The sequence below is a fragment of the Psittacula echo genome (genome assembly GCF_963264785.1).
Source record: "Psittacula echo genome assembly, chromosome: 1".
Classification (NCBI taxonomy): Eukaryota; Metazoa; Chordata; class Aves; order Psittaciformes; family Psittacidae; genus Psittacula; species Psittacula echo.
In genome coordinates, this window is record NC_137735.1 from 57,094,840 (window position 1) to 57,109,161 (window position 14,322).

At 38.8% G+C, this 14,322-nt stretch overlaps 1 protein-coding gene across 1 annotated transcript in view; it reads right to left on the reverse strand.

Annotated features, from left to right (window-relative positions):
• The window catches only part of COL25A1 (collagen type XXV alpha 1 chain), a gene marked incomplete at both ends in the record, with an annotated part of 314,576 nt that overhangs the window by 46,768 nt on the left and 253,486 nt on the right, over positions 1 to 14,322 (reverse strand). The window contains 6 exons of the mRNA XM_080623175.1: positions 199 to 243; positions 4,183 to 4,218; positions 4,378 to 4,410; positions 8,659 to 8,703; positions 12,647 to 12,673; positions 14,191 to 14,244. Coding sequence (XP_080479301.1) covers positions 199 to 243; positions 4,183 to 4,218; positions 4,378 to 4,410; positions 8,659 to 8,703; positions 12,647 to 12,673; positions 14,191 to 14,244 — 240 coding nt within the window. The remainder of the gene's footprint in view (positions 1 to 198; positions 244 to 4,182; positions 4,219 to 4,377; positions 4,411 to 8,658; positions 8,704 to 12,646; positions 12,674 to 14,190; positions 14,245 to 14,322) is intronic.

Below are 14,322 nucleotides of genomic sequence, written 5' to 3' on the forward strand. Positions count from 1 at the left end.
TTTAATGTATGATATACTGCTTGTCTACAGGCACTTGGCTGATTTTCCATGTGAAACCGTTTTGTGACAATCCCCAGTTCAATACCAGAGACGGAAGAAGATACAGTACAGGTACAGCAAGTCCATTTTAGCCACATTCTTGTAGTCTCCCCCTTTGTGGTATGCCCTCCCCAGTACAAGAGACTACGATTTATTTACCTTTATCCCAGGGAGTCCAGGAAGCCCAGGAAGACCTGGTTCACCCTATACAGGAAAATTACATAATATTACAGATATTATTCAGTTATAATCACTATGCAGTGAACACCCGTATATATTCTGCAACAAGATAAAAAAGCATAGATGGCTGCTAGTCAGTTCAAGCAGGACTGACATTTTCAAAATGAGTGACTTAAATTTACAATTAGTAAAAGTCATGTTAAGAACTTAAATGTCTTCTGGGAACCTTGGATCTGAAGATGACACCCAGGTTGAAAATCCACGTCTAAAGAGTCAAAAATGAATTCACATTAGCCTTCACCAAAAGAGAATTAAAAAGCAGCAATGGTTCATTTTACATGCTGCCATTTCAGTTCCATACTTAACAACAGTTGTTTAATTCTGTTCACTTTTCAACTCTGAGCTAGATATTGTGCTGTGTAACTGTCTGGTTTAGCTACAGAGCAATTAAGAAGAGCTTGGTTTAAATTGTGCAGCTCAAGCAGGACTACCTAGTTATAACTGGGCCACCATTTTTATAGAGCTATCTGTAGCACCATTTCAATGCTTGCTATTAATCTGTGAATAATCATGGTGTCATGAAGGATAACGGGAATGTAATTCTATTACTTTACTCAGAAGAACCTTGCTTGTTTAGAACTGCAATGAAAAGACTTATAGTACTGCATTTGCAAGGGTTATTTTGTAACAGGAATTGAAAACTGAATGTATTAATTTTGAAATGAAGCGGATATCAGTCCAAAAAAAGAATGACAACATTCGCACAAATGGTCATTTTGAGATATCAGCTAAATGGAAAGACTTTGTCCAGGGAAATAAAGACGATGAACAGAAAAAAAAAAAAAAGAGGCAGTAACATGTGAAGAAAACATTATTTTAAAGTCTGGAGATTTTACTTTAATACAGAGATGGATTCTCACCAGCAGCTTGGATCTGAATATTCCCTGAACTTTCTGGAAGCTCAGGTCTGAACTCTGAAACCAGCTTTTACCTTTAGAATGAGTTGAACTGTATTCCAGATTTTGTACACTGCTGATCATTATAGAAATCCAGATTTCAACTCTGTGGTTTGGGCTGATTCATCCAGATTGTGCTATTTAAATATTTTACGTGTATGTATAGGCACATACATACATTCATACACTCACATATACACATGTATACATACACAAATACGAACACATATATGCACAACATAGGTATTTATCAATACCCAGAGACACTTCTTCGAGGCATTAATATTAAATAGACTTGTAGTGCTAATAACAAAATTATATTCTGCCACAAACTGAAGAACACAATAAGGGGCCTGCAAATTGCTTTACCAAATGGAGTGATTTTTAAATGTTATAAAAGGATCTAATAACAGTTTCTTTGCCCATTTTAGTTACTCCAGAATTTTAACTGTTCACATTGCCTAAAAGCACAGGAAATATTCCAGTCTCAAAATATTAACTATAACATCAGATGAAAGAAAAGAGGCTAGGATACCATTTCAACAGATACTAGTATTTTTGGGTATGTTGCCTAACTTTCTAAAGCAGAATATGTGTTGTCACTCTTACAAAAGCATAATCCTTTACAAAGCCTCCATTGCATTCATTCCTGACAAAACACTAGTTCCAAAACGTTACTTCCACATCTTGCAGTTTCTTACTTGAGTAGCCATACATACCACACTACTACTGGGACCTTTTCTCATCTAAGTGTGGAAGTACTAAATTTCACTTCTAAGAACAGCATTTGAATAATTATAACTAATAATCTATCGGTATTGCTGCATTAGGTCACTGTTTAGTCTTGGGACAGACATAACTCTCATAGACTCACAAGTAACAAGCAGAAAGGAATCACCAAAGCCAGTTCAGAGTCACAGTAATCTAAAACAATTAAAACGCCCCTCAAAGATAACTTTAAAAAATGTGAAACATGTTGAAATTGCTAATGCTAAATTCTTCTTGCAGAAGAATGCATAATATTTTCTTTTCTGGACCTTTCTTGATACAAAAAATTTAAGTTTGACTTATGAGAAAATGATTTTTAAAGAAACCAAGGCTGTATACTATCTCCATCTCATAATGCTCAGGTTGGCAGGGCAGGTTGTTCTGTCACCTCTGCAATACGTATGGCACACAACAGGCTTGTCAGACCACTGAAAAACTGTCACATTTCATGTAAATACTATTCGGGTGGGCAGCTCAATATTTATCTGTCCTTAGGAGATGGGTAAGGAATAACAGGAAGAAGAGGAAAAAGTTAAATATAAGGAAGGAAGATACCGGCAGGAAATCAGAATGGGACACAGTAGGGTGAAAACTATTGTGGAGGCTTAGAGGGTAGAGGCATGTCTCCAGTTGGAAAAAGGGTTCCCCAAAACCTTTGGTGGGTGAATGAGTACCTGCTAAGCAGGGGGCAGAACAGCAGACAAGGGGCACCCGGCTGGAGGAGGCACTCTGAATGAGTGCATTACTGTGGCTGCTGTTTGGGCTGGGACCTGAGTGTGCCACACTGGAAGCTTGTGAGGTGAAAGGGAAAGAATACATCAAACCCCCTTTGGTGCAAGTAACAAGCTGAGACCATAGGACATCTGAACTGCGTACCTCTCACTTATCTGTTACCTAAATGAGATCAAACCTGAGTACCTGGGGACTGAGATCCAGGTGCCTGCTGATAAATCACTGCTAGTTTTGTCTCCACAGCAGCCAGCTAATGAGGATATGAATCTTAACAGGCTCCTAAGCGCGTTTTCTAGTTTATTACCCAAGAAAAGCATACACTGCAGAATGCACACACAGAATGATTTTGTGGATTCAATAGCTTTAAACTACTTTGATTACCTTTCCTAACTAAAACTGCATTTTACTAAAACATTTAATTTGCAACCATAATAACCTTTGTTTAGTCTTATAATTAGTGACAGTTGTAATTTCTCAAACAAAAAGACTTAACATTTTATTTTAATTTCATTTTATATTTGTTTTATTTTTATATATATTTTGGGGTTTTGCTTAGTCACCAAAAGACCTCAAGTATTAGAAAACAGTTGTACCACCACTCATTATACAGAATTTTAGCTCTTGGCTATCTATCTGGAATACCTGCTAGCTCAACTGGCAGATGAACTCTGCTCCACTTTGGCAGCAGTAGATAATTTTCAATGTTATAAGAGGCAAGAACGGTGTTGAAGGCTTCTGACGAAAACCAAGTACTGCAAAACAAAAATCTGGCTCCCCCATTGTCTCTTCTCTTTGCCCTTTCACCTGCTCTCCCAGCAGGACCTGCCTCCTACTCTCATGAATGGCAGGTGAAGGAACAGCATTCACTGTTTTTGATGTACTATAGATTCAAAGAGGAAATTCCCCAGCTTCAGAGGGCCTCATGCGGAGTCATTATAGCTCCTTCTGGACCTCTACTTGCAAAAGCAGCCTCAGCTACACAGCTCCCAGGGGAATTTCTGCCCCTGGAAGGAAGCACAGAATGGCGTTACCTGTTCTATATCCTTTCAAACACACTGCGTGCCTCTGACACTTTGATTCCCCTTACAGGTATATGTGAAGGGGATTCTAGTCAATATTTATTTTCTTCCTAGTGAGATTTAATAGTGCACCACAGTCTGAAGGTTAATATTCAGTCAAACATGCAGGGTTAACTTGTGATCGCCCATGTTCTTTGTTAGTCTTCCCAGCTGCAATTGGGTAAGCTTTCAAGGCAAGTGTGCTGCCGCTAGAAGGGGAGGTGGGTTAGTCTAATGTTGCTTTTCATCTTTATTAGTATAATCATTCCTGTACTTTTTAAAAAATACAAAATAATCTCACACCAAATGCTTACAGGCCTTGTGCTGTTAAATTGTACTGCCTTGGTCTCATCCTAGTGCAGGTAAGTACCAGTGGTAACACCTGTGTAACATCATTTATTTACAAATCCAAGAGAAGAAAAGGAAAACTGAACATTTCCAGCTAATACCTTTTGTCCAGGCCGTCCAGATTCCCCGGGTTCACCCTAAAAGATATGAAAGACATGAGATCTGACAAGATGAATTAAAAATAGAGCTAGGGAAAAGCATAACATTAATGGTACTTGAAATGTCTGTGACACTACAGAGTAACACAGACCAACCACCCCTCTTGTCCCTGTACAACTGCTTTAAAACCAAATTACCTTAATTCCTGCAGCAGAAGAACCAGGGTCACCCTGATAGAAAATTCACAAGGAATAATTATATATACAGTTTGTCAAGAAAAAGATGAAGAAAACATGCAAGAGTATAGGAAGATTATATAGCAAAATAACTATATAGCAAGATTACCTGTTCTCTGTGCTGCTACACAGGAATTTACCCAATGAATTAAATCAGTGTGGCTCAGAAAAGGAACAGTATTTTTTTTTGAGAATATGTAGAGAGATTTTGTTTCACTCATCCAAACAGCATAACAGTTATCCTCAAATTTCACAACTGCTAATGTAGATTAGATAATTGCAGATTTTGTATAAATGTGCTTCATAAAGACAGAAGATGGGACATACTTTGACATCTTTAAATTGCTGACATGCATTAAAAATCACTTACTGCCATTTACAAAGAATAAGAGCAACCTTTTTGACCTAATTCTACAGATCGGAAGTGTCAGGTCTCAACTGACAAAGCTTTTTGTGCTATTGAAGGTTCGCCTTGGACAAAAACCTCAGTGACCTATGTGCTTGTCCCCATCAGGACAAGTCATAGCTCTATTTCCTCAACAATTCAACATATTTAAACTGATAGTTTAATGCAGTAAAGTTTTATACTTTACAGATGAGAGAGCTATAGTAATTTATGTATTCAGGAAAGGTCTCTCTTATGAGGAGACATCCAATATTCAGAAGGATTCGCCTGTGTTTTGCTGGGCTGACTGGATTTGATAGGCATTGACATGAGCAAGGGCAGAGGATCAGAGAGTGACCTGGCCAAGGATGCTTTTAGCTCCGAGTTTTGTACAATTGTCGCAAGATCCTTACAATTCTTGTATATTCATACTTGTCTGCATTGTTTTCTTAAATGGCGCACCAAACAGAAATGAAAAAAAAAAATAAAATAATTTGCTAGTCAAACTACAATCTGTTGAAGATGGCTGCAGTGCTTCTATTTGAAGAACTGTCTCATTATTTGTTATGCAAAATAAATTTAGATTTTTCACTGAAAGTAACAACGAACCTGCAGGAAAATATTCTGTGAATGACACAGTTTTCATGTCTGGAAACCTGAGCTGTCTCATTTTCATAGACATACATGACTGATACTGCTGATATCACTTACAAGTGTGTAGAAAACCTCAAGGACTTTTTATAACTGTAAAGTGGCAAAGCAACTGGTAAGAAACATTCACGAGTTTAACATTTTGAGGGGTAATGGTGGATCTGGGGAAGGCAGGACAAAAAGTATCTACCTACCTGCAAGAATCAAAATTAATATGGAATTAAAGAAAAAATTATCGTACAGCATGTTTTCAATTCTCTGATGAGTCAGACAGTTTGGAAATAAAGAAACTTTAACAAGGGAACATGCACACAGAAGGAAGATGCTTGATAGTTTCTAGGGATCAAGGCTGCAGTACAAGAGTGAAAGCAAGAACTCGTCTGGCACTAGAAGTAGGACAATTCAGCTGAAATGGTTTCTTTATTAAGCCACAGGTCAAGCTGTAGGCACCCAAGTTTGTGTTTCTGAAAGCTACTAGGTACAACAGTTCAGAAAACAAAGCTACATTAATTGCACAAAGAGGAACCCATTCCTAAGCCAAATCTGACACTTGTCACCTTGTACCTCTCTCTCACCTTATAAGTGAAAATTTACTATTTATCACACAGAAACGTTATTTAAGCTTTTAAATAAATATTTTTAACTTTTCTGAAGTATCAATTAAATTCCCTAAGCATATGTGTAGTATTATGATCTAGTGCAATGGTCTTTTCATTTATTTACATAAAATTGATGACTTCTTTACTGAGCAGGAAAGGTTTGTACATGTATGTGGTTGAACACCTGAGAACTGAATGGATACTAGCCTTATCTCATCTCTGAATACATGCAGCAGCTCTCTTAAAAACAGTCTTTAAAAACTAAGCCTTAATAAGTCTTACATTTCTCTCCGGAAGTATTCAGCTGGGAAAAACTACATCTGGTAGTGAAATTCCATCATGTAACACATGCCCCAAACATTTTAGACCTACCCAAATAAAGACACAGGTTTTGTAGCAGGGAAAAAGTATAACTGAAGGTATGTATAAGCATAATGCATCAATAATGCTGTCTGTGAAATTTGCTGGAACTCAATTTTGTCTGCTGCTTTTAAGAAAACAGACAGTTTTTTATGTTACGCTCCTGCTCAATAGAAAGCACCCAGTGGAAAACATAGAAGGAATGCTATTAAGCTACTTTAAACCCCTTATTATAGTAGGGTTTATACTCAAGATAAGTTTAACTGCCTCCTCAAGATGATTGTGACATCAGTAGAGAAAGTACAGACACAATACAGTTAAAGATACAAATTAAAAAAATATATAGAAAAAAAATCAAGGCTACTTTGTGAACATGTCAAATATGCCTGCAATAGTCATTCTGATTTCCTTTAACACTTACATGACTAGTGATTGCTGGGCAAATTCATGCTGGAATTGTACATAATGATCATACAGCAAAATCTTTCCCCTACTCAGGAAATAATATACTCCTTGTTAACTAATACAAACGTAATAACACCAAGTTTAATGCTCACTCTTAAATTATCTGTCAAAAGACACCCTCCTAAGCTCACTTACAAATGCTGTCTGCAGAACTCTCTATCAGCAGCTTTAAGCTGTAACTCTGCTATAAGATCTGGGCCTTTCTTTCTGGGTGGCAGATTTTCTTGCGATCAGGAAGATGGAGGAGAAATAATGAACGGCAGCTAATTCACAGTTCTGCTGTCTTGCAAAAATTCATGCAGTGAATTCTAGCCTGTTCCGGTTAAGACAATGTACTCCACACAACCAGCATTGTTTCCCATGTCTCCTCGGAAACTTATATGAAACCTGGAAGAGACGGGAGACTTCTGCATTATGAAGTTCAACAAGTTTTTGAAATTTCTTTAGATGCAGCAATATAAGAAGTCTCCTGATGACCTATACTTTCCATAAATTCACTGCCAAACTGTTGAAAGCTCACACAGAAATATTTAAAACATTATACATGGGAGAAAAGATTTCCCACTGAAAGGAGAGAACTTTTTCTTTCCTTAAACAAAATCCCAAGCAAGGACATGTGTGCACTGCGAACTAAAGCACAGTATTAGCATTCTAGTGGATGCAAGCTTGCTCTCATAGTTGATACAGTAGAAAAGGAACAAGTGAAGCTGCACTAGGCTTCCAAGAGAGATTATAAACTTCCCATTTACTTGTTGCAGGACTATCTCTCTGAACAACAATTTCACACTTGCTAAAAATTATATTCTTGAATGATACAAAAGTGGATCAAGATGATGTTACCAGCATACATTGTGTAGGTAACTAATAAGGTTCTTAAGACTTTCATCTTGGCTAATAAGCATGACTGCAGATAAAGTATTATTTAAATGAACTTTGGGAATCAAATAACTTGACTATTCTTAAATCTAATGTCTATTTTTAATTGCCGATTTTAGAATATGCCCCATAAAATCCTTACATTCTTGAAAGCATAGCTTTACCCAAACCATAGAACCTGAGAGATTTGCATGCATTCCTTGCCAGCTTGATAAATCCATCATAAATTTCTCCTTGCACTGAACTGATGTGAGTTGGTTAAGCAATTGCATACACAGGGATACAAGAAGAAATCTTTATTCTTCCGCTCAAATGTAGTCACTAAACTGGATGCTTTTAAAAGCATATGACCTCCAAAGTGATGGTGGGAAGAGATCATTATGACTCACCCTTCTTCCTGTGCAACACAGGCTTTGCTCTGCTAAAGACTGTCACTTGTGTTAAAGAAAGCACATATGAAAAGTCAAGTGTTTTTTTTTCTTTCAATGATATAGCATAAGTCACACATAAAATCAAGTAAAATAAATTGGACAATGTCTTTAGTGACTACCGCATATTGATACTTTGCAACAAGGAACTAACGAAGTATTAGGTGAGGTTATTGCTGATGTCATCTGGCAAAAAGATTTAGAATGCCATTTTTATCTTCAACTCTGAATTGTCCAGCTGGCAATTTGGAGGGAAGTTACCTGCTGCTGTATAAAGTCAAGAATTTTATTCTTAATTGGACAGAACAGTGACATTTTTCCTGCTCTGCATAAAAATGCACAGTTACATCACTCAGAATCTTTTAAAAAACCCTTTAAAATGTGTTTTTCTTTTGATCAAATTATTGCTTTCATTAGCTGCTTGTTCTGTAAGCATGCTTAAAGAACACATTTTCTTCTCTACTAATAAGTAGCATACCTTTTCTCCTGTGTCACCCTTTTGTCCATTTTCTCCAGCATCACCCTGTAATTACAATATATACTACATTTTAGTGATTTTATGTAAGCACACAGCATGCAGAGGAGGCTCAGCACTGCAATATGATTAGCAACCTAATTTTGTTAATGAGGTAATCAATCTGTCTATGACTTGGTCAGGAAGCATGGTTTATATAGATGCTGTGTCTTATACAGTCTTCACTATAGCTGTAATCCCTTTAACAGGTCCTCAAAAAAACCCACAAACTATCAAATAACTACATATATTGTCAGTATAGTCTACAGACTTCCCCAGTTCACTGTGATTTAGCACTTAAGGAATGATTTCATGGTGATTCAGCATTTTAAATTACCAGTACATTCGTTTTTTTCAAGAGAGACATTCACCTAAATGCATCTAATCAAATTCAGGCGACAGTTCCATGATTCCAACACCGTTTATTAGGACTCTCAAGTAATTTATGGCATATACTCTTCGAGTCTGAAGCTGTAAAATGACAGAATGGTCTGAGTTGGAAAGGACCTTAAAGATCATCTAGTCCTAACCCCCCTGCCATAGGCAGGGACACCTTCCACTATCCCAGCTGAACACTGCCAGGGATAGGGAACGCATAACTTCCTTGGGCAGCCTGTTCCAGTGTCTCACCAGACTCACAGTGAAGAATTCCTTCCTAATGTCTAATCTAAATCCACCCTCCTTTGTCTTAAAGCTATTTCTCCTTTTCCTGTCACTACATGGTTTTTCAAAAGGTCCCTCTACAGGTTTCCTGTATGTTCCCTTTAGTTGCTGGAAGGCTGCTGTATGATCTCGCCAGAGCCTTCTCTTCTCCAGGCTGAACAATCCCAACTCTCTCAGTCCCTCTTCATAAGGGAGGTGTTCCAGCCCTCTGATCACCTTCATGGCCCTCCTCTCGACTTGTTCCAACAGGTCCTTCATGAACGATTCACAGACTGAAAAAACTTCACTGAATGCCACTCCAAAGAGAAAGAAAAATTATAGTTATCTCTGCATAAATACTAAGCATTGTTTATTGTTAAAAAAAAGGCGATGTCCAGATAAAGTTTCTTTAATGGCTGGGTGGACATTTTCGACTTTAAAAACAAATTTGTAAAGGAACATTTGGGTGGACCACTCGGTGGATAGAGAATTGGCTGGATGGCTGCACGCAAAGAGTTGTGGTCAATGGCTCGATGTCTGGCTGGAGACCAGTAACGAGTGGTGTCCCTCAGAGATCGGTGTTGGGACCGGTCTTGTTCAACATTTTTGTTGGTGACATGGACAGTGGGATTGAGTGCGCCCTCAGCAAGTTTGCCAATGACACCAAGCTGTGTGGTTTGGTTGATACGCCGGAGGGAAGGGATGCCATCCAGAGGGACCTCGACACGCTTGTGAGGTGGACTGACACCAACCTTATGAAGTTTAACGATGCCAAGTGCAAGGTCCTACACTTGGGTCGGAGTAATCCCAGGCACAGCTACAGGTTGGGCAGAGAAGAGATTCAGAGCAGCCCTGCGGGGAAGGACTTGGGGGTGTTGGTCGATGAGAAACTGAACATGAGCCGGCTTCAGTGTGCGCTCGCAGCCCAGAAAGCCAACCGTATCCTGGGCTGCATCAAGAGGAGCATGACCAGCAGGTCGAAGGAGGTGATCCTGCCCCTCTACTCTGCTCTCATGAGACCTCACTTGGACCATTGTGTGCAGTTTTGGTGTCCTCAACATAAAAAGGACATGGAACTGTTGGAACAAGTCCAGAGGAGGGCCACAAGGATGATCAGGGGACGGGAGCACCTCCTGTATGAAGACAGGCTGAGAAAGTTGGGGCTGTTCAGCCTGGAGAAGAGAAGGCTGCGTGGAGACCTCATAGCAGCCTTCCAGTATCTGAAGGGGGCCTACAACGATGCTGGGGATGGACTCTTCATCAGGGACTGTAGTGACAGGACAAGGGGTAATGGGTTCAAACTTAAACAGGGGAAGTTTAGATTGGATATAAGGAAGAAATTCTTTATTGTGAGGGTGGTGAGGCACTGGAATGGGTTGCCCAGGGAGGTTGTGAATGCTCCATCCCTGGCAGTGTTCAAGGCCAGGTTGGATGAGGCCTTGGGTGGCATGGTTTAGTGTGAGGTGTCCCTTCCCATGGCAGGGGGTTGGAACTTGATGATCTTAAGGTCCTTTCCAATCCTAACTATTCTATGATTCTATGATTTACCTTTGGAAACAACTTCCATGTATAGTCTTATAGACATACAATACGTCCAGACTACACTAAAAAGTCTTTGCTATAAATGACTATAGGCCAAAAATTTCTGTGGGACTTAAGGTACATATAAAGTGTGAGAATTATTTAAAATGCCAAAAATATTGATAAATGTTGAGTCTAAGCAAGCAAAAGTAGGTGTAGTAGGTCTTGGTCAGATAATCAGTAATAATATTCAAATAAAAATATTCAATATCTGTCATATTGCTCTGAAAACCTTAATGTAAAATTCCATTCAGAGGACTTATAACAGAGACCATTTTCTATGTCACTGCCACAATGGGAATTAGCTAACAATCCAGTAGTACCTTAATTAAAGGCTTGATAAAACATGGGAACACAAAACAATAATTGTTAGGAATGTCATCCCAGGTTCATTCAACATGATAAAGTATATTGAGGACATTTAGAATTACATTTTTAAAACAAGACAAAAGTAGATTATGGAAAAATATCATTATTTTCAGTAACAGAAATTCGGTATATGTTAAAATTAGTAGTTATTTCTTTTGCGCTGGAAAATAATTACTGAAGTTCTTCAACAAATATAATTTTAACTAAAGTAATGATTTCATGAAAAGAGATTCCCAGTTACGTGCTTCTACACGTGGGATACACACTTTCAAGGTCCCCTTGGATTATTTTTATGATGTGTTTTTCAAAATGTGAAATGAATTGCCTTTTCAAAGCATGTTTCCAGCTGCTATACATGGGTAAATATTTCATAGAATCACAGAATGGTTTGGGTTGGAAGGGGCCTTAGAGATCATCTCGTTCCAGCCCCACTGCCACGAGCAAACACCTTCCACTAGACCAGGTTGCACAAAGTCCTGTCTAACCTGACCTTAAACACTTCCATTTCTCAAGAGCAAATTGCACCTGTATACAAGCAACTTACTTTTTAAAAACATGTCTCACTCTATTTGCAGAAGATGAGTCTGTGTACAGATTCATAAGCAAAACAAGGCTTATGCCATTTCTCAAACTGCCTTTGTTCAGCTGCAGAAGCCTGATTCTCAGTGTGTACTTTCACACGGCAGCTCCTACTGGCCAGTTTCCCTGGAAAAGCATAATTAAACCCAAGCTTTGCAGTGTGGTGCTTGTTCCATCCCCTTTTCTTCCCTTAGCATGACTGTGGATGTGAGACCAGTAACTCCTTGCTAACTCACTTCAAGTCACAACACCGTTAGTGTTCAACTGGTGCTGCTGGTACCTCTCTGAACAGTCTATAGCCTAAGATTGTTGGTGCAGTTTCTCTTGCTTTTACTTAAACTGACACATGCAAGAATGGAGAACTTCACTTTCAGTATGTGGCGAACTTGTTACCTGTATGTCATTCTGTGTAGTTATCACTCTGTTACCTAATTGTTTTACTCCACACAGGTGACAGAGCATTAACATCAAGTTATAAGAAATGTGTAGATCTCTTATTTATTAGACAGGCTCATCTTTTTCTGAGACTAATCAGGATTATTTTCACAGTTACTCAACTGTGCAGCCTCTAACACATGACCACTGCTCTCTGCGACTAATCCCATTGCAGTAACTTTCATTAGCAGGTGTTATTTGACACTCATAAAGGCTGCACAATGCTGCACAAGTTCTAGGTAGTAGCTATATTTATTTCTTCTTAAACTCAGAATCAGTGCTCTGGTGATTCTCCAAACAGTTCTACAAAACAGAACCACAACAAAGGAAGTGGAACATATCTCACCTTTTCTCCTCTTTCTCCAGGATCACCCTGATGAAAATAATTGAGGCAAAGAAGTCATAAGTTACTACCATAAGCAAAAATCAGTGTTGATATTATGATCATCAGATTGTCAGTTGCTAACGATCTGTCACTATTGATGACTGTCTCTGATTACAAAATCCAACAAGAAAATCTTCAATAAACAATGACATACTGTAATTCAATAGAACTCAACAGACCAAATATCTTCAACATAATGTTAAAAGCTTAATGATTTGCATGCAGACTTTCCCCCCCCCCCCCCCCCATTTTGTCCTAGATTAAACCCCAACAAACAAGCATATGTCTTTGTGAAGTGGCCTGCCAGGACCCAGGTGACTCCTACGCTTGGTTCTCCTTGTTTTGGGAATGAACAAAGGAAAAATCCAAAGGCCAAATATGAGGGGAAAGTCTTATGATTCTGTTAATGGCTTAGAAAGATCTTTGGAAAAGACAAAATGCCTTAAATGTCTTGAACTAGTTCATAATTTATACAGACCAAAGAGCCTTTGGTGTTCCTCACATTCTCTGTAATAAAAGGGTGGATTATAGCCATTATTTTTCAAAATTATAACTTGCTCAATGGTAAATGTACTTTTGCACACCAGCATGACCCTGACAACTCATCTCTGTATTTCTGGCTCATCTCTGCCCCTTTTGATAGCTGACAGTCGCTAGGCAACTCAAAGGCTACAGCTGTGAATATGAATTAAGCATCAACTGCCATAATTTCGCTATTCTGTATACAAAGTAGGAAAAGGTCATGCTCCTAAATGGTTCATTTTCAAGCCAGTCAGTAAATGCAAAGAGCCTGCCCTGTGCGTCTGTCAGCGGCAGCGTGATCCACAGAATCAGCTGAGGAGCACATGTGCACCGAAGACGTACACTTGCAGGTGATGGGATTAGAATGTAGCACTACCCATTCCAAGAGGCCCACAGATAACACCGTCTCAGACATGTTGAGCTTTCTTTTAAATGAAGTTATCGTAAGCTTCATGTTCTATTTCACTTTTCAATATCAAAACAGCAGAAAAAAATATGCAACAATAAAATAAGTGCAAAGAGACATTCTGATGTAACAATACAGGCCGAGGCATGCTTCTAATAAGTCTTGTTGCTAATTTCCATAATAGCAGGATCAGCTCTCAAGACTTAACCCTGACATTCATCAAAGAATTGACCACAGCAGTTCTTGAAAAGAAGCCTGAAACACATTGTAAGGAGCATAAACAAAGCCTTCCTAAAAAGGTCCCCAAATTCCCAAACACTTGCAGGCATATTGCATTCATTTGGCAGAGGACGCATGTGCGTCAGTGCCACTGACTGGAATTCTATATGCACAGCACAGCAGAAGAATATGCTTCTTTATGGTGGAATGTGCAAAGCCTCTTACAGCAGTGATCACTGGAGGGAAGAGATCATTAAAAGCCAGTGAGAATATAAACCCAAGCTGGAAAGCATGACTGTCATCTATACATGTACTCACGTCCCATGTGATTCTGTTTTAATCCATTTTCAATACCAACCTTAAGCCCTGCTGCTCCCTTCTCTCCTGCTATGCCAGGCAAACCAGGTTCACCCTAAAGGCGAAAAACAAAAGATGGGGTTAAGACAGACATAATCAACTATATTAACAGCATTTCTCCTACTGTGTGATA